General features: G+C 40.1%; 2 protein-coding genes and 1 long non-coding RNA gene across 10 annotated transcripts in view; 1 reads left to right on the plus strand and 2 right to left on the minus strand.

The window, feature by feature from the left end:
- The window catches only part of lrmp (lymphoid-restricted membrane protein), a 40319-nt gene extending 31838 nt beyond the window's left edge, over positions 1 to 8481 (minus strand). For 2 of the 7 annotated variants that reach the window (XM_067582461.1, XM_067582459.1), the window contains exons 1-3: positions 3800 to 3901; positions 1774 to 2519; positions 617 to 727 (exon numbers count right to left, since the gene is read on the minus strand). In XM_067582461.1, coding sequence (XP_067438562.1) covers positions 617 to 727; positions 1774 to 2464 — 802 coding nt within the window. In that variant the 5' untranslated portion in view covers positions 2465 to 2519; positions 3800 to 3901. Of the gene's footprint in view, positions 1 to 616; positions 728 to 1773; positions 2520 to 2610; positions 2983 to 3246; positions 3765 to 3799; positions 3902 to 5734; positions 5938 to 8400 lie in introns of those variants that run through there. The other 5 variants (XM_067582455.1, XM_067582458.1, XM_067582454.1 and 2 more) reach the window with 5 other exon arrangements.
- On the plus strand, positions 4052 to 16471 carry bcat1 (branched chain amino-acid transaminase 1, cytosolic). 2 transcript variants are annotated; one of them, XM_067582468.1, is made up of 11 exons: positions 4052 to 4761; positions 5560 to 5607; positions 8062 to 8256; positions 8404 to 8514; positions 8733 to 8852; positions 8939 to 9099; positions 9519 to 9661; positions 9868 to 9953; positions 10128 to 10268; positions 11593 to 11667; positions 14746 to 16471. In XM_067582468.1, exons 1-11 carry the CDS (start codon positions 4723 to 4725, stop codon positions 14782 to 14784), a joined length of 1158 nt encoding a protein of 385 aa, XP_067438569.1. In that variant the 5' UTR covers positions 4052 to 4722; the 3' UTR covers positions 14785 to 16471. The 2 variants fall into 2 exon arrangements, with proteins under 2 accessions (XP_067438569.1, XP_067438568.1); XM_067582467.1 differs by lacking the exons at positions 4052 to 4761; positions 5560 to 5607 and having other exon boundaries at positions 6478 to 8256.
- On the minus strand, positions 10155 to 18053 carry LOC137176273 (uncharacterized). Its single transcript, XR_010925833.1, has 4 exons — positions 17160 to 18053; positions 15068 to 15142; positions 14719 to 14799; positions 10155 to 10239 (listed from the first exon to the last, which is right to left on the minus strand). It is a non-coding gene; the product is annotated as an uncharacterized lncRNA (long non-coding RNA).
- Positions 18054 to 20845: the final 2792 nt, after the last annotated feature.

Genomic DNA, 20845 nt, shown 5'->3' on the forward strand with positions numbered 1-20845 from the left:
AAACCTAAAATGGTTACATATCAAAACAAAAAGTCCCATTTTAAGCTGAAGACCTTCACAATTGCTTTTATTTTACTTTTCAATCTCAATAACATCTATGAAAAAGGGACCGTTTTTGGAGCTATATTTACATTAACATAGATCCAAAGAGGACAGAGGTAGAAAGATAGAAATAAAAAAAAGACCCATCACCTAAAGTGCAATCAACAAAAGAGACTGTGAGCTAGGATGCATTCAGATCCAGAGGTGAAGGGAAGAGAACAAAAGTGGTCATTTTCATAAAAAAATCCTCAAAATCCTTCTAACTGCTTCAAAGATTCCACATCTCTGGTGCACAAGATGGTTCCCTCCATGCAAGCATGAAAAAAAGCTGAGAAAACACAGAAGTCTCTGCACAGATGACAAAACTTGAGAGATACTAAGATAAATGGAAGACAGGCACAAGAGGAAGACAGACAACACTCTTCTACACAAAAACACACACTAACACAGTATGCTCAATGACAAGTTATAATTCATCATCAGGCGTCTCCATTCAACTGACATTAGTGACTCTGTGTGTGTGTGTGTGTGTGTGTGTGTGTGTGTGTGTGTGTGTGTGTGTGTGTGTGTGTACCTCGGCGTTGGGTGTCACAGGCATGGAAAATTGTATCGAGCAGATTCTCCTCACAGATCAGACTGATTTCTGCCATATTCTCCTTCCTATTTTCAGAGGCCAGTGAGTTTCCTGATCATGAACACAAGGCCACAGCAAACACAGTGTGTATTGAGTTGTGTAGAAAAAAAAAGAAAGAAAGAAAAAAGCACATGACACATTTTCCTTCAGGTACTGTACAGTAACAACCGTGACGGCATGATTGGAAAACACACTTATCACTATGAAGTGATGAAAGGACGTTTAGTTTAGTACCACCAATTACTTTTATTTATAATTGATTAATCTAATTATTATTTTTGATTATTTGATCAATTATTTCACCCATAAAATGACAAAAATAATAAAAGTGATTGCAACAGCCAAACTTTAAGTATTCAATGTACAATGATCTGAAATCAGAAAAAAAAAGTTTGGCAATCAGGAAGTTAAAATCAGCAAATATTTATTAGTTTAGCTTGATATTTGCCAAAATACTGTCAAAAATATTGTCAAGACTAGAGTCCATGGCTGCTTTAACCTGTTGAAGAATCCTGGGCCAAAAATGAGCTGCTGGGCCTCGTGTTTAGCCTCATTCTTCACTCTCTCTAGTAGTTTTTCTATGCTGCAATAATACCTGACCCCTTGTTTAACATGTGGTAATTTGGTTTGACACAAATCAAATTAGGAATATGGAGCATGTAAGCACAAAACATATAATATACTATTATAATGATAAACTTATAATAATGATATAATGAAGGTTGTGAAACTATATTTTGACACAAGACAGACTTCTATTTAGCTGTTGCAATCAGATTCCCACTTTTGAAAATCAATCTTGGGCTAAAAAACAGTTTGAAGAAAAAAAGATAAAAGACACTCCAAGACGCAGAACTTCTAGTCTACAACCAGTCTAACTTTTCAACTGCGTCTCACAGTCTTCATCAGCTGATGGAATTGCCTCTTGAGACGCCATGGAAACGGAAAAAGCTAGTTAGTGGACCTTGAGTTAAGCTTTTTTTTTTTTTTTTTTTTTTTAAACTTCCATGCTCAATCCATTTTATGTTGGTCGTAAGAACCCATCTATGTCAACCTGCACATCCGAGCTGGCCAGCAGCCATTCCTCAGTACCTTACCTCCATCTCCCAAAGACAGTCTTTTGACAACCAGAGCAGGGTAGGGCAGCTCATACTCTGTCAAGTTCCCTGTTTCTGCAGAGCAGAAGTTGAGGTTATAGGAGAGGGTGCTGTTACTCGGGGTAAAAGTACGAGAGAGCGGTGGGCTCCTGCTTGGCCTCTCGCTCTCAGGCTGCACCGAATGGGGTCCTCTTGTGAATGTAAAGTAAGGGGAGTCTTTGGACTGGCCTGTGGGCGTCGAACAGTATCTCTGCCATGTCTTAACCTGTCTTAAATCACTTCCATCAGCAACTCTCCTCTCTCCCAGAGTACTAGTGATGGTGTATGTAATGTTAGTTGGTGTGGATGGGTTGCATGCTGGGGTGGATGGGGTGGAGAGCGGGACAGAGGGACCAAAGCTGCTCCTCTGGGAAGCTGCAGAGCTCGGCATCCCCATTCCTCTCCCCTTCTCCCTCACCCTCTCCTTCCCACTCTCCCCCTCGTCTCTGTGGAGTGACCCTTTCTTCAGGATGGCTTCCAGGTTGTGTCTGAGGCCACACTGGGGGCTGTCGTAGCTGCTGGAGGAGAGCTTTGGAATCTGGAAAGGTGAATTTGGCTCCCGGTCACCGCGCCACTGAATGGTCTGCAGTTTGCGGCAAATGCTGTCCACGGGGTTGTGGCGACGCGTGGGCTGGGGCGTGTAATAGTCCATGCTGCTGATGGCGAGGCTGAAGTGCTGGCGTCCTGGCTCGAGGAGAGGCTGAAGTCTGGGGAAAGATGAGAAGAAGACATTTAGTTTATTGGCAAGGAAAGTTGGTTAAAATCTGGAGAGAAAATCATTAAAAAAAAAACCCAAACCATGGTTATTCTGCTGGTAGATGACCAACACTGCATAGAGTAACACCACATCTCATAGCACACAGTGTACTGCATAACTGATTCAGTCTGATCAGGACTGCTTGGACTTACTCCTCCAGTGTTAGAAGCAGAAAAGGAACAGGTAGAGCTAAAGTGTGGAAGCAAAAAAAGAGCCATCTGGGACCAATAAGGAGTACCCTGCTGTGAAAAAACACCAGCTGTGGCATAACACAGGCCACCTAATGCCAAATAGCTATTATGGCTGCAATTATTTTCAGTATTGTTTCATTTGCCAGTAATTTTCTTAATTAATTTATTGTTTTGCCTATAAAATGTCAAACCATTGCCCACAGTGATCCTCAACCCCAAAATATTCAACGTACAATCATATAACATAGAAAAAAAAATCTGAAAATATCCACATTTAAGAAGCTGCTACATGCAAATATTTGCATATATTTTTCTTTGAAAAGCGAATCCAACGATTAATCGTTTATCAAGATAACTGCTTGTCAATCAACTACACAAAATCAACAAATCATTTATAGTTTGTAATTGTTATTAATTCCTATTTCAGTGGCTACCATTACTGAAAAACTGTTCAAGTGATGGGATCTGGAAAAGGACCACAAACACCTTATCAGGCACTGAATGCTTCACACAGTCCGTTGAGACGGTTTACTGTATATGCAAAATTAGTCCACAAGGTTTCAGATGTTAAATCTTGGTCCTTAACAGACTATGGAGAAATAAAAGCAAATTGTGTCCAAATTCAAAGCGTCGCCTGCTTAGCCTCCAGGTGTGCTAATTAGCTAATTAATTCTGAAAGTTAACGTCAACTCATTTATTGCTGTGATTGCCTGTAACCTGTAACACCGTTTGAACTTGGATATCACAATTAATTTAATCACAGTAAACATGTAGAATGACATTCAGCTACTCTTAATTAAAAAGTAAGGCGAATAAATTCAAAGGTGTAGATAAAAGATGTACGGCCACCAAAGCCACACTAAAGGCACATTATTTGCACCTTTTTTTTTTTCGTCCGCAACTCAAGCAGCAATATGTCCATGCAAAAAAAATCAGACATGCACCTGACCAAGTCTAAAAAACCCTCCTTTTCTGTTACTCTCTCAGCCCTGATTTAATGATTGTTGAATTATGTTTATGGGATAGATACTGTCGTTACCTTGTACAGCTTGGATGAGTATATAGTCCGCAACGAAATGTTTGACAAACTGTCCAGGGGCACGCGCTGAGAGCACGCGCAGCAGGTAGTTTGAAGCAAAGCGCTCGAGACAGAAAGAGTTAAAACCACTGTGGGTGTTCAGACTCTAACAACGAGCCCGCACCCCCACCCTGTGGCCTGCAGAGGACACAACACCCGATATAACAGGCTGGACGACTTCAAATCTATGATGCTGCTGAGTTTTAAAAGTTTAGTAAAGTAAAGGAGAAAAAAAGGTTAAAAATATATTGTTACGTCAGTTTCTCCATAGTTCGTCACCCTTTTAGTGTCGCAACTTAAATCAACCACACTCACAGAGACAACGCCCATGTAAATACTTCAGTGATAATTGATATTTTTTTATATATATAAAAGTACAACAAACTATAATAAATAAAAAAAACTATACAGGGGTAGTGATGACGTCCTTTATAGACTAGCGGTGGTTCTCAAACTTTTTCACGTCAAGGACCCCTAAACTGGCACAAATTAGACAAATTAGACCCCCATTTGATAAGAATTTTTCCCAGGGTCTCCCATCTGTTAAGATTTTTGCTTTTAGATGTTTTATTACAGAAAGTGTATGAAACCCATGACCAAAAAAGTCATACATTATGTCATTGTGTTACTTATGATTGGAATTGTAGTGAAAATAAATGATTCTCCTTTTTTTCTGGGGACCCCCTGGAACTCCCTCAAGGACCCGTGGGGGTCCCTAGACCGCACTTTGAGAGCCACTGCTTTATAGCACCGTAGTGTCACCGTGTCCACTTGCATGTTTGTCTGGTGCCATTGCAACACAATGGGACTGGTTTCAACCTGAGCAATTAGTAAGCGGTTTAGCTGAAGGAACCTGAAGGTGCACGGCGGCTTTGATTTTCATCATGGCGACCTTTCAGTCAGACGTCTCTCCTGCTCTGAAGGTAATATGTGTCTTATTCTACAACAAGACTGTTGTGGGTATAAATATTGGTGACGCAGGTTGTGCTTTAATCCACTAGGCACAGTAGATTAAATGAGCATGTAGGAATTTATATATTAAAACAGTCAAATTATGTTTTTGGTCACAGAGGTCCTATATGGACAATGTGTGACTCTTGTGCTATATGTTATGCCAGTTATGGCTTGTAAGGACCACTGATGTACAGTAACGGAGTCAAAAGGCCTATTTCTGTTCACATCTACATTTAAAAAGATGCTTAAATTTGATAAAGTATACTTCAATAAAGTATACAGTGCAGTGTGGCTTCCATTGTACATAGTGATGGTGATTGTATATCAAAGCGCTATTATGATACAATAATTAATCAAAAATATTTTATACATAAAGAACCCTGAGCCAATTTGGGTTTTGAAGTTTATATGAATGTTTTGCCTCAGAAAAACGCCAAAAAGTAGAGTAGCAAAGACACTCCATAGGGTCTCTACTGCAATTTTATGGTTTCTTTTATTTGTTTTGTTTGTTTGTTTCTTTTTAAATAGGAATAAATTTGCAGTATGCACCTCAAGGATAATTGTTAAGCGTGAAAAAGAAATCTAGTTTATTGCCCACCCTGGCAATAGCAAGAAATGAATAGAAATAAATACTCATTATAAATGCAATGCAACATGTTATTAGTAAATATTTGTAATTTTTTTGTTTTTTTTTGCATAATGAAGTGACAATGCACATTTGAAATCTACTGTTATTATTACTGTAACATTGTCCAAATTGTCTTCAGGGAAGCAGCGCCACCCCAATGGCTGACAACAGCATTCCAAGCTTCAAGGTACTGAAACAAGTTTTTCTAATGAGTTGTGGTTATTGATCTGTAGAATGGATGGGATGCAAAGCCTCAGTGGTTCAGGCCCACTGTCTAAATGCCATTCTTCCTTTGATGATTTAACAGCACCTACCCTCAGTAGCTGCTCCAGCTGCAGCATCTTGATGATTCCTTGGCTTCCTGACACTTAAAAATCCCCCCTATTGCTCCAGATAGAAGATATTCCAGCCCTGTTTCTTGTCCTCATGTTGCCAAGAGCAGAACCGAAAGCCCCTGAGAGCCACAGTCATTCGCCAGTGTTGTTATTGTAACAACAAACACATGGAAGACATATCCAACAGAAATCCCAGCGCTTGATTAAATCCACTTGACCTCACCAAGCCTTTTCTAAGACTTTTGATTTAGCTCTCATCTTCCCTTCAACCGGAATAATTTCCATGTCGTTGCCATTTTCGTGGTTTTTAGGGGCGAAGGATGGACACCACCAGTGTCCGCTCCTGTGCTCGACCTCCTCTTCCTCCTGGCTGCTCAGCAGAATCCACTTTCCCAGCTCACGCTAAGTAGCTGAAGCTTTGCTTGTTTTCTGACCCTGAACACCTGAGCAGTAGACAGCAGGCTCAGGTAGAGATTAGGGTGGATATGTGCAGACACACTCACTGACACAGACACACACACACAAAGGTGAGAGCTGGCTTTGGTTTGAAGAGATGTGTGCTAACTTTTGCTTCCACTGAAAGAAATGAAAATTTGAAGTGAGTCAATGAAGTCTGGTTTGTCCCGTTAGATTCTTTGATATATGTGATGGACTTTATCAATCAACTCACTAAAGATCACGGTAAAGCCTGTCATCTGAGACAGACTTGGCAAATATTTGAAAGGCCCTTGTCTTGCTGTGTGAGTGCTTGCTACAAAAGCCCTGTGCTTCTTCTCTCCTCCCTGCACTGCTCTCCTACACACTGGAAGATGGTTGGATACACAGCGCATTCATATTTATAGCCACTTAATCCCAGCCAAACACTGGCTGGACTGTGTGTGTGTGAACTGAGGGATGCAGGTGACAGTGAAGAGGGATTATGGCGCATTCTAAGGACATAGATAGTGCTCTTTCACTATTTAAAGACTGCCAGGCCTACTCTGTTATTTTTTGAAGTGCCAAAAGATGACATAGAAGCAAATATTCCTGGCTCTTTTGCAGAGGAAAATATAGATTAACAGTTGGAGAGCAGACTAACTTCTAAAAAGGAAAATGAACGACCATTAAAAAACTACCTGCAAGGAAAAAAAATAAAACACTGTAGGAAAAAACACAGTAATTTAAACACATGCATACAGTGTTGTGCTGTGGCTGCACACCATTTTGTAATCCAGGATTATGGTGCAAGCAACCTTCTGCACCAGGAGGGAGGAGATAAAGATAATCCCAGCCAATTGGAACAGATCATTTACTGAATGGCAGGGCCAGAAAGTGTCTCTTTAAAAGAAGGTGCACATTATTCAGTCTTGCAGAACAGCAGGAAAGGACAGCAATGACTTTTTTCTCGCAGTTTGAAGAAGAAGAATATGACTCTTATTTCTCCGCCTATGGGCACTTAACCCTGACTTTTGACCATTAAATGGCCTAGATGAGAAAAAGAGGTTCCTGCAGATATAGATAAATATCATACTGTTGTTGACTATGATTCATTCCTATATGTCCACAGTGTCATAGATACTGCAGTGTCACTGTCTTGGTGTCTTATGGCAATCTTTGAATTAACCTGTCACACTGACAGTGTTGTAGTAACCCCTGCTGGGCAAACACATATATAGATAGTTAAACAATTGGAATAGTTAGTAGCATGAAGACAGTGTCATTTGAGATATTAATATGTAAAAAAAAATCTTCAATGAGTTAAAAAAAAAAAAGTGTACATTTTCAATTTTGAGTGATGTTTCTATGTCTTTCCACAATGGAGAACTCAGGGTTCAACCTAAAAATGACACCTTTTCCTTCAAAATTATGAGGCAGGTTTAAGTTATTGCTAGTTTTGTTTAACACATTTGTTCAACTTTGACAGCCACTGTCAAGTTTGAATTTATATATAATATAATGTGTTTTTTCTCTGACAAGTAGATACAATCATATATCAGTAATGTTATACACATTAAGAAGTGAGGACTGCAAATTAAGCCACAGCATGTAGACAATATGCCTGACATGGTGCAATAGAGGTTTTATGAAACAATATAAGAGTAAAAACAAGAGTAAATTGAGGAATGTTGAGGAGGAAGATAACACAAGACCTCTGGAAGCTAATAAGGGGCACTTTTTCTTTCTTTTACAAGTAATTAGTTGGTGAAATATGAGCATAATAATCCCTAAATTAAAAAATGATACAGGCTTCATTATTGCATAAAACACTCAGACTCAGTCTGAATTGTCACTATTTCCTCTGCTGTTGTCTTCTGTGTTTACACCAGGCAAGTGACCTGGTGATCCAGCTGTCCTCCACTCTAAAGGCCAAATCGGAGGTGTTTGCCTTCGGGACGGTCTTCACTGACCACATGCTGACCATAGAGTGGAGTGCAACTGAGGGTTGGCAGGCTCCATTCATCAAGCCATTTGGGAACCTGTCACTTAATCCGGCCTGTTCGTCACTACACTACGGCATACAGGTACAATGAAGGATTCAAACTTTAGCCTTACTTTTTATACCTTTCCTTTGCTAAAATGTAGTTAGTTTTTTACTATGTGATTCAAAAATAGCGCTTCATATGACTCCTCAAAGATATAACCTTCTTCTTCTCTTCTCTTCTCACCAGCTGTTTGAAGGGTTGAAGGCGTACCGCGGGGATGACAACAGACTGCGTCTCTTCAGACCGATGCTCAACATGAACCGCATGGCCAACTCTGCCAAGAGAGCTTGTCTACCTGTAAGATGGATGTGAAGAAAGAGGTTTGACAGAAGAATGAATGAATGGATGGATTGATGAAAGGATAGGTGACAGTGATGAAGGAAATACTGTTTTTGCCGTCAAACTGCAACTTAAGCCACAATTTCAACTCTCTCCTCTGATATTTCATCTAAGTGCCTCCCATCATTCTTTTCTTGTCTTCTCCCATGCTTTCTCTCCCTCTCTCCCTCCTCCAGGCCTTTGATCAGTCAGAGTTGCTGGAGTGCATCAGGAGACTTGTAGAGATTGACCAGGACTGGGTTCCTCAGTCAGACTCAGCCAGCGTGTACATCAGACCGACATTTATCAGCACTGAGGTAAGGTGGATCTATAGTGGTTCTGCTCTGCTTTTTGGTCTTGGAACTGCAACTGAATTTGTGTATCTTTATGTGTCCCATTGTAGCCATCTCTGGGTGTAAAGAAGCCTGCTCGTGCCTTGCTGTATGTGATCTTGTGTCAAGTGGGCGCTTACTTCAACACTGATGCAAAGGGCCTCTCCTTGTGGGCCGACCCAAAGTACACGCGGGCCTGGAAAGGAGGAACTGGAGACTGCAAGATGGGAGGGTGGGTAGGCACATAATATATGCATGTTTTAGTTTTTATTCACTGATAAACAATGCAGTCAACTCCAATATGATCATCTAGGTGGTGAGAACAAGTCAACAAATCTTTAGGACCACACTCGTCAAATTTTGGTTTGATTCATTATTGAAGATAAATTACAGTTTGTTCTAGTTTTTTACACTTTATCTGGAATCTAATCCAATAATTCTCAGTTAGGATTCTTTAAAGAAAAGCCTTCATATCCTGTCAAAGTCTCTGCTGGAAACTGTCACTTAAAAAAATAAAGTGCATCCTGCTTTTTTGGGACAGGAGATAAAATAATGTCTCTCACTTCACTGTACAGTATTTACAGTTGCATGCGGTGTTGTAGACAGTAAAGTAGCTAAAGTCATTTCAATTGTTGCTTTGAATTGCTGCAGGAACTACGGATGCTCTCTGTTTGCCCAGTATGAAGCAGTGGATTATGGGTGTCAGCAGGTGCTGTGGCTGTATGGAGAGGATCACCAGATCACTGAGGCAGGAACCATGAACATCTTCCTGTACTGGATCAATGAGGATGGAGGTTAGTCACACTTGGCTGACCACAGGCTGTGATGTAGGTTATTGTAAAGTGATTTTTTTTTTTTTTTAATAAGTAGGATGCTTTGGATATTAAACAAATGTGACCTCTACTGGCAGGACATCTTCATTACAACTTCAGGGCACACAGCATCTTTTTTCTATTTGCCTCAAAAACTTCAGATTTGAATTTTTGTTCCTGTTTTTTAGAGGAGGAGCTTGCAACACCACCTCTTGATGGCATCATCCTCCCAGGTGTTACCCGGAGGAGCATCCTGGAACTAACCAGGAAATGGGTGAGAAAGACAAACACACCACTTTCTGAGCAGTCATTTTTCTTTGCCTCTGATGTCCAAATCTAAGACTCTTATTATGTTTCCCGTCATATATTAATGCAAATGACATAAACATTAAAGGTCAACATGCAAGGATACATTTCCTCTGGTCCGTCTGCCCTCTTCTTCTCCCAGGGTGAATTCAAGGTGACGGAGCGTTACCTGACCATGAGCCAGCTGTGCTGCGCTCTGAAGCAGCAGCGGGTCAAAGAGATGTTTGGCTCCGGCACTGCCTGCATGGTCTGCCCTATTGGACACATTGTGTATCAGGGAGAGGTAAGACAGAGGAGCATACAAACATATTCTGTATCTATCACTGATATTCACTAATATAAATCAAAGTCAGTTACATTTAATTATATATTAATTTATATGAAAATAACCAACAACTATTTTGGGCTTTCAAGAATGGCATACTTTTGTTGAGCTAACAAGTGCTCCTCAAATTTAGAGAAACAATAAAAACCGACTCATGGTTGCAGGCATTTCCTCTCTATAATTCCAGCTGACTTATCTTAAACCTTCTTAAGATGCTGTGACTCAACAAATACAGTAATTGGTGAAAATATCTGTCCTCAAACTCTTTTTTGTACCCTGAAAATGATCACAGCCAATAATAATAATAATAATATACATTTATACTTGAAGACATCTTATCTTGCCCTTTTCTGCTCTTGTAATAACTTGAGTGGAGAATCCCTTTTTTTACACCATAAAAAAGTTAAATGAAGTTATTATAACCAAGGCTCAGGAACAAGACCACGCCTCGCTCTCTCTCACTAATTCAATCACCTGTGCGTGTCTAACCCCTTTCTCTCTCGTTACTCTCGGTTTACAACACCCTCCCCCCAAAACCTCGTTCTTTTCCTCTCTCCCCTTTCAGTGGGTGGCATGGTGGCTCAGTGGTTAGCACTGTTGCCTCACAGAAAGAAGGTCCTGTGTTCAAATTCTGGCCGTCCCAGGTTCTTTCTGTGAAACCACAGGGGGATGATGAAGTAGAAAGCTCACCCAGATGCGCCCCCACCCTGAGTCTCAACCCCGGGGTTCCTAGATGCTCCAGCCACATCATGACTCCATTCAGCGTCCATTCATTCCCATGCAATTGACCCCCTTTATCCCTCCCCTTGACGCCAATCATACTATAGTATATAAGACCTCAACCTATCTCCGGCTCCTGTTCATCTCCCAGCAATCAACCCCCTTCATCCCACCGTTCATGACCCTGATCCAATTTTTCCTGAATCTTGTCACCAATCCAAATAAACAAGTTTTTATATTGTACAAATGGTGTGGTCTTTGTTCATGAACTTAATATATGAGTAGTAAATTTTAATTACTTTACAGTAAGCACTTACATGTAAAATAGTTTTAAACTTTTATATGGTTAGTGCTTTGATGAATGTGGCTCATGGTCTCTTGTGACCACATGGACTGTTTTTATCTTTAGCAGGATGTCAGAACCCTGTGGCTTCCTATTTTAATATCATTATATGTTTATTTAATATCCACCATGTTCTCATCTTTTTTTTTAATGTAACAAGTAGATTCACAGAGCTGATTGTGTTAATAAAACTGTATGTGTTTTTGTGTGTTTTTCTAGAACTTGCACATACCCTGTCAGGAAGAAAATTCACAGCTGGCTTCACGGATAGCAAAAGAACTCACAGATATACAGGTTGATGGACGCACACACACACACACACACACACACACACACACACACACCACAGATGTTTCCCTTCGCTCAGTAACAGCTGGTTGAACGTCTGTGTTCTTTACACTCCTGTCACCCTGAGGATTGTGTTTTCATGTAGTAATGGGTAGCTTTGAATAAAGCCTTAAATGATGTGATTGTAGATTTTGGAAGGAGAGCATCCTAAAACATAAAAGCCTGGAACATTGGAAACTAAGTCTTATTAGGTCTCCCAATCTGAAATGTACGGATATCATAAAGAGAAATAGATACAAATGCTCTCACTGACTCACTTCCCTGGAAATATGGTTGATCAAATGCAAGGCCTAACAAAAACAAATATTCCCTCCAAATATGAACTTATCTTGCATCTCCATAATTGCACTGCAGGAATGTTATCTGACTGGTTATTATGTAACGCAGTAAGATAAAATTACTGTTTTTTGAACAAACCCTATCGGCCCTTATTCATTGCACACCCGCTACATGTATTATCTTGCCTGTAAGTACATTATAAGTGAAATATCTTTTTAGGTAATGAGCAATGATTTGCTAATATTGCACATTGCCTACAAACATGCGACATCTACTGTTGACACAGAACTGCAGGTTTAAACAGATCCATAATGTTCTTCGCTGGAGGCTTGATTGGTGTTAATGAGTGTGTTATGTATCGCTGACTGTGTTACTGTGTTGTGTAATGAGTCTATTCGTAGTATGGGTATGGAATAAGAATGGAATGTGATCCAGCCCGTACATTTTGGCAAAAGCCTTCACCAGAGTGTAAAGATAAGATATGACATGACACAAATGAAATAAGAAGGTGTGTGGCTACAGAAATCACACAGGAAGTCAATGAAAAAGCATTACAAGAACCTACCTAATGTACTGTAGATTGACTGTCACCATAGTGGAATATGACAATGTAACAGACTGACGTGATGTTATACTCACTAGACAACAGAAACCAAATTTCTAATCTAACCACATACTCAATACCTTGTTCTATTTTTCTTTATGTCACCATCTAATCATCATCTAAAACTAAAGGGTACCTTTTAGGATACCTTGCAGATTTCTGTTGACCAGAGGTTCATTTCATGAACGAATGAATGTATAACTCCAGTACTGACCAAATCAGTAACTTTATTTAGCCATGCTAACATCAAGGCTCTATGGATGTCTATGTGAAGGTCGGTCTGTTGGTCTACCATTTGGATCCAGACTGACCTACCTCATCTATTGGATCGATTGCCATGAAATTTGGTACACGCACGTTCACGTTCCCTAGATAATGAATTCTAATGGCTTGGGTGATCACTTCACTTCCAAATACCTGCAAAACTAAGACATTCCCTCCAGCCTCAGATGTTTAGTGGTAATTTTTTAAAAAAAAAGCCACTCTCACAGCCACTAGCGTCACTGTGGACTCTCTATGTAGCGCTGATGCACTTGAGCTCCCCTCACTGGTGACCAAAAGCACTATTGTCTGCTCAGCTGTGATATACAATGTATTACTTCCTCGGTTAAAAGTTTACTGATTGCAGAGTTTTTAGGCCTTTTAAGTGAACAGAAGAAAGTCAAGAGGCAACGCCTTAACATGAAGCAATACGAATGGTGATTGTTAGGCTTAAAAACAATGAATCAAGTACATACAGTCAGTGACTACAAATCTTTGAGCTAAACTGAACAACATTATACTGTACATGATGCCACCTCTAGGTGACCTCCGTGCTCGATCTAACCGGTGTGTCCCTGTGGTTTACCAGTGTCTCACAAGTACTCCTGTCTAGAGCAGAATCAGAGGTCGCTGTATCCTGGCTTGATTGTTTAAGAGTCTTGGATTTGCATTGAAAACTTTGAGAGCTACAGGCTTTCTTTGAAACTATATGAGCAGATAGTGGCCTCTGGGTCTCCTAAACGTCCTTTAAACACTGATTAGTTGATGTGGCTTATCTCTCCAATTGAAATCTTTTCTTTTGCTTTGTCTTTCTCTTTCTCTCTTTACTTGTCTTGTGCTGCATCTGTGTTTGTTTTTTGTCATTCTGGTCAGTCACGGGCAGGAGATTAGCATATCTGCTCTCTCCATCATCCAGGCCTTGTGTGCATATGTGATGTGTGTACCGTTTGTGCATGTTATGAATGTGTTGACCACTTCATCCCGTACGATAACATCTTCCTTCGTCGACAGTGCTTCAGAGAGACAGCGGAAGACAGAGACAGTTGCCGGCCTAATGGTTGAGCACGGAGAGTTGGAGATAGGGGCAAGACAAACTCCTGAATTCTCTCTCTCATTAAGCTCGCTGTAATTGCACAAACCCAATTATTGCCTCAGCCGTTTGTGATCTTCAAAGCCAAGATGCTGCAAATGAAGCCTCGAACAAGTGGGAGAGGAGGAGGAGGAAGAAGATTTGGTGGAGGGGGGGAAGGAATGGGCGGCTGCGAAGCTTAATGAACAATAAAATCGACAAAACGCTGGAAAACGCTGCACTCCTTCCGCAGTGCAGTTAAATCTGTTGACATTTCATTTGGAGGGAAGCAGTACAGTGTTATCCCCCCCACACACACTCGTCCTCCCGCCCCTCTTGAAGACAACATTGTGCAACAAACAAACGAGTGGTCTGAGGCAGCAGATGAAAGATGGGTTTACTAAGTCGCCCTGCTGTTCCTCTTTCAAGTTAATTAGAAATCACATTCTTTTGTTTCCCCTTCGCAGGCGTTTATTTACTTCCTCACTTCGACCATTAGAACAAATTTGCAACATGAGACACAAATAATTGGATTTGTCTCCGCGGCTGTCATGGATTGGGGAACATTTTGTTTTGATTTTTATTATAGTCCCTTTTCTCTGTTGTGTTGTGTTCTGTTGGGGGCTGAGTTTGCAGATTTGCTTACGGATATTTGATTTCATTTTTGTGATTTGAGTTCTGCTCGCAATTAAGCGGTGGCGGGCGAGAGAAGTTTAGTGCTAAGTGACATGAGATTTCTTTTTTTACTACTTGGGACACAGAGGATCAGAGATTCGCTTGTAACCTTTTGATGACCTTTGTTCTCTTACAGTACGGCCGTACATCCAGCGACTGGACTTTCCTGGTGTAGCAGACATGAAGAAGCCTGGAAAACATACACACACGATGATAAGTGTTTACAGAGAGACATACCATAATGTAATAACAAAGACCTATGCAAACATGTATGTGCAATATTTTTAGTCTAACTGCAATATGCTGTAGAGCCAAAGTTGAAGCCAAAATGGCTCTGCGGCAAGTGTGTTGTAGCACTTTACCTCCTTTTAAACTTAAATTAAAGGCAAATACACAACTGTCCAAAATAATTAACAAAAGTAGGCTAATGTCTAATGCAATAATGCATAATAACTTACAGTGTTCCTGCCACCATGACTTGTTCTGCTACTTCTCATCTCCTTTTCTAACCAACATCCAGGATTCAGCTGTGGCTTTGATAAAGCATGAAAAGAGAAAAAAATATGTCAGATAGCACAGTTGCAAAGGATTTCATATCACTTGTGTAAGAGTTACGAAGCAGCTATAGGGGGACTTTAACTCATGTGTAGTATGGCATGAAAACATGAATTTAAAATCATGTGGTCTAAAAGTTTTACAGTAAACTACAGTTAAGTAAAGAGCTATAAATCCAGATTTACTGAGTGTTTTGGGAATGAAATTTCAATTTTCAGTTTGAACTATGATATATCATATCATATATGATAGTCTTTTCAGCTTCACTTAAACCTGTGTTTCAGAGTTCATGCTAATGTCTCAAAAAGTTTGAAGGTTGTGTTATAAACAGAATATTCTTTTAAAACTCTATAGCCAGGGAATTGTAACCATTACCTTTAGGTAAGAACATCAAACAAATGTGGTGGAAATCCATAGGTAATACACTGTATATTACCACACTTAAAGTACAGTTGTTCCATTACTGCAGTATCTCACGGGGCTTGTTATTAGGTCAGTAGTGCTGGACAAATAAAATTCAATAGTCTGTGAAATGGCCCAAAGCTTGTGGGGGTTTTGTCAGTGTTCTGTCAGTTTTACAGACCACTTACTCGTCTCTTGCTGTAAATATACTGTAGCACAAGAAACGTTCAGCTGACCATTGCACATTTTTACTATATTTAAAAGGCGGATCCAAGTACCTCCATATACAGTGATATCTTACTGTGATCATTATGTAGTGTCTTATTTCTTGCAGTTAAACCTGGATTCATTTATTTGTTGTCCACTTGGGGCAGTGTAACAAGCTATACAAAACTCTGATATATTATCACCATACAGAGTTGATTTGACAGTCACCTATTTACACACCCAGCCATACGGAGCAACAACAGCAGTCATTTAGAGCCTTGACTCTGGATACCCAGTGATAGTTAGTCCAATATTCACTCTACTTTTAGCTCTGTTTTGGTCTTCACCATCTCCTGAGGGAAATATCTTGCTCTTTAGTTGGTAAATGCTCCACTATCACCAGCTAATTGCTAACTTTGTCTTTTGTTTGGTGCTGGACAGTGGATTTATCAGAGCTTTTTCACTGAAAACAGTTGCTTGTTGTGTTAGGCAGGGTCAGTGTTGAGAGTGGTGAGGGTGACCCAAAACTGTAAAGTTGTGGGCCAGAAAACCAAAACAATGAACTGCAAGACACTAAGGCTTTATAGAGCTGAGGGCAACTGCTGAGTGGGGTGATAATTATCTCAGGGTTCATCACTAGTGACCCCTTTCACATTACACATAGTAATTTGATCCATTGTTAATATAAAAATATTGATTATAGCAGCTTTAAACTACTATATTAAAGATTTTCAAAGTATAATAACACAAAATTTATCTAACATAGAACAAATGTTACCTCTATGTGTCAGTTTGTTCCAACAAATGAATTTATATAAAATAGTTAGTTGTGTGTTTCATCGTTCATAATATAATATTTGAATAATATTCATAATATTTTAGTTTTCCTTGATATGGTACTTAAGGAGATGCGGAGAAAGTATAGAAAGCATTATATGTGAAGAGAGTGTTCCCTCACACATCTCACCTCTGTATCTTTTATTATATGGAGGATGTTTCAGTCAAAAGAGCTATTTTGTTCCTTATTTTCATTAAAAATATTCGTGGCTATCTGGAGAAATAAGTCAATAAATAAGAAAATAAATAACTAGATAGCAACTAGTAACTATAATAGCAACAAGGCTGAAGAGTAAAAAAGTGGTAAATAGGTTCACTAACAGAAGCCCATTTCCTCTGCTGTTAAAATTAGGCGGTGGTGTTGATTTCAATTAGATTGACTGATATAGTAGGTTTTTTAAAATTCTTTTTGAAAATATTCAGGTTTAGAAATAATCATTGTTAAATGTTGTTAAACATCTGGGTAGATGTTTTAAAAAACAATCAACAACATGACCTGACATTATGACACCAGTGTCTGGTTTGTCTTCAGTGTCTTAATTTCCACACCTTGAAGCTTGCATTAGCAGAGGAGGTCCCTAAACCTGTGTCAATGTCAGAGAGTGGTGTTGGGTGATCTGGGGTGTTCCAGCCATGGTGTGGGGAGTAGAAGTAGAGTGGACTCCTGGACTGGATGAGGAAGCCTGGGATCCTCTCAGGAGTCAGAGCCAGGCTCTGCAGAGACGCTTCATCAATCCTTAATGATGCTGTGGAGTGCAAGTGTTCTCCTGCCACCATATACACACACACACACACACACACATGCACGCACGCACACACAGAAACACACACACACATAGAGAACCTGGAACAGAACCAAAGCCATCAGCATAATGGAGTCATAACAGAAAGCCATCAAACCTGAGAGCACTTGGCTGTTTGGCTCTGCACACATGCGTACACACACGCATGCACGCAAAAATGTTCACATGTGTACACACTCTAGTGACATAATTGATGATACACTTTAGAGGTTTAAAATGAAAACTAAGGAGATAAGTTTTGTCCACTATTAAATTCACACCTTTTTAACTGGGATCTCCTATGTATGTCCGCATCTGTCTGTGCAATGTATTCACATATGTGAGAATGTGTGTTTATATGTGTGTGTGTGTGTGTGTATATGTGTGTGCCCAGTGGCGTGCTGGATGATTTTTGGCTCTTTGTGAAGACAGCTCATTTTGGCGGCAGCTCCTTCCTTGTGTGCAGTGGCACAGCTGGTGTAAAGCCCAGTGAGTGTGCACGAACACACACACACACACAGACACACACACACACACACATACTTCAAAATGCCAAACACCATCTAGCCGGCTTAATCTAGGCCACTGGTGAAATAACCACAGCACGTATCACAGTGTCTTATCCTCTAGTGTGGATTCCTTTTCTTGCCTTTCCTTTCTTCACAGTTAAACACTTTGCTCAATAATGATTAGCTATAAATTAGTTTCTCAAGCTACATTCCATTACTCATCCACAGGGATCACTAAAATTACATCTAATCTAATCTAAATTACATCTGGACAGGTGCAGACACGTTGCGTTTAAAGGCATGGTGCCTTTAGTCAGAAACCACTTCAGGAAAACTAAACATCATATTCAAGCTGTTATTTCATTGATATTTACTTTGAGATGACAAATGTTGATTGGAGATTCGCTTGTCCACCCAGAGAGCTGACATGCCTCTGAGGTAACAGTTCATAACTACAGTATGTAACAGTGTTTGAGTATGAAGAGATGGAAACACTAGCTAGGTGCTGATTTAACACACTCAGAGTTACATTAAGATCTGCAGCCTGAACAGCTGAGACTCTAAACTTTCTAAGGAAAATGCAAATGTTCTGAGGGTGTAGTTACACTATGATGTTATATTGTACTATATTACATTACCAGTACCATTTAAATGGGTTTTATCAATTCTTCTCTGATACAGTGTCCGCCAAAACTTCACATCGCATTGGGTTGCACAGTTGCATACTCTGGTAAGTCACTGTATGCAGGCCTACAAACATTTTTGCAAAGGAATAAACAAAAGCATGAAACTGCTCATAAAATCTGACAATTACATGACAGTTAATATATATAATGCAGTTTTTCCACCATATTCCTGATGGTCCTGCATTATAAAATAATGGGCTTCATGTTTACCAGTTTCACATTTCTGTTTTATTTGTGTTGTTTTTTTGTCATCCAGACATTTAACTTGTTTTACACCAGGCACCCTGCTCCAAACATACATCTATCAATTCTATTAACTCTGCTTCATTGGCATTAAGCACAATTAGGTGTTGTATATGTTGCCAATGTATCTCTCTCCTTTTCTCTCGGCTCATAGTTTTTTTCCCTCCAGCTCCTTCATCTCTTTTATACACTTTTTCTCCTTCCATCCCTGCCTCCCTCCGTCCCTCCCTCCTTTCCTCCGTCCTTCACAGAAACCAGGGACCCCAGCAGGCCGCTCCCATTCAGCCTGAAGATGCTGATGATGTTTTAATTGTCACTTCTTGTTAAGGCGGCCGTGACATTCACGCAGGGACAGAGGGGAGGCGGTTGGCGTTATCAGAGGAAATGGAGAGAAAGGGAAAAGGGAGAGAGAGAGAAGGATAGAGAGAGAGAGAGAGAGAGAGATGGCACCCATTCAGCTACTAAGAGTGGTATTTGGCTCTAAGCAGTGTGGCTCCTTCTCTCTCTTCCCTCTCTCTCACCCCGCCAGGGCATGATCTGATTTGACAAGCGCAACGCTGTCATCTTGAGTTTGTCCAATTTGAAATTCTAATTAATGAACTCGGCGCCACTTTGTGTTTTTGTCGTTGTTGTTGTTGTTGTGTTCTTCCTCTTCTTCTTCCTCTTCTTAGGCCAGTTTGTCTTCTATTTGTCTTTTCTTTACCCTTCCTCCTTTCCTCACTCCTCCAGTCTTCTTTGGAGGCGGTGTGAGTGAAGAGGCCGCCGGTCGCTCTGGGTGAGATTGTGGTCTCACACCATAGCAGATGATATCAATGGCTTTGGGTCACCCAATTAGAATCAAACTGTGCATGTGTATTCTGTTAGTGTACTGCATTTGTATGTGTATGCGGGAGGGTCTATGTGTGTGTGTGTGAGTGTGTGTGTCTGTGTTCTGTTTCTCTCAGACTCCTAATGAGGAAGCAGAGAGAGGAGCAATGGTTGCTGATCGCTGATGCTGAAGGGCAGAGAAGTGGTCAGTCTCTCTTTCCAGAACTTCACACATTTACTGGACTCTCAGAGAGGAAAAACTCATCGTAAATGCTCTTTAACTCCTTGCACCTTGCATTTTTCAAGCACAGCTATGACCTCGTGGCGCAATAAACATCATTTTCAGATTTTGATGGTGGTAAAATCAAAGAGCAAACACATCTTTCTAAGGATGCAAACTGACATTCATCTCAAGCATTTGCAGGGAGAAATACATCATGAATATCAGTGACTTTTGGTCACCCACAAATTTACAGTCTTCTCAGAGATCAAATCTGTCCTTCTGCTCTCTAACACCCACAGCAGCGTGCATTGCTGGATTGATGTTCTTGGGCCAAAAACAGCTCATGGCTCAATAAACGTCTGTGATCATCTTCAGGTTTTGATAGCAGTCAAATCAAAGTTTTCTTCTTAGAGATGCAAACTGATGTTCATATTATACAAAAAGAAATACATAGAAGAGGTATAGAGACTAATACAATGAAACCACAATATGGATCTTTGCAGGTAAGTCCATTGTCAGTAGCGTGTGAAATACAGTACAATGACCAAGCATGCTTTGGGTGGAAGACCCACGGAGTGCTGTCAGTGAACACTGATAGGCTGCCACTCAGACACTCATGGGTCACTATGGGTCATTTAGAGTCTTGAATCCACCTGTGTTTTGACAGGAGGAAAAAACCCCAGTAAAATCCTGCTTGCTGTGAGACAAAATCCAATACAGGGCCTTCCTTATTTAGATGGGTGACAAATTAAAGGAAAAAAAGATCTTAATAAGCTGTTGGGCCTCCACAAGCTTCCAAAACCAAACTTTTCTCTTAATTATATTTATGTACTACTAAGAGAAACATATTGAATCACATTTTTAACATCTTTTTTATCAAGATAATTAAAAGAAAGGAAATGTTTTTTTTATGAACGCATCTACCTAGTTGCAAAATGTTTAAATGTATCTAGAAAATGTTCACTGACAATGTGTTTTTTTGTTT

Source organism: Thunnus thynnus, chromosome 23 (genome assembly GCF_963924715.1).
Source record: "Thunnus thynnus chromosome 23, fThuThy2.1, whole genome shotgun sequence".
Taxonomy (NCBI): domain Eukaryota; kingdom Metazoa; phylum Chordata; class Actinopteri; order Scombriformes; family Scombridae; genus Thunnus; species Thunnus thynnus.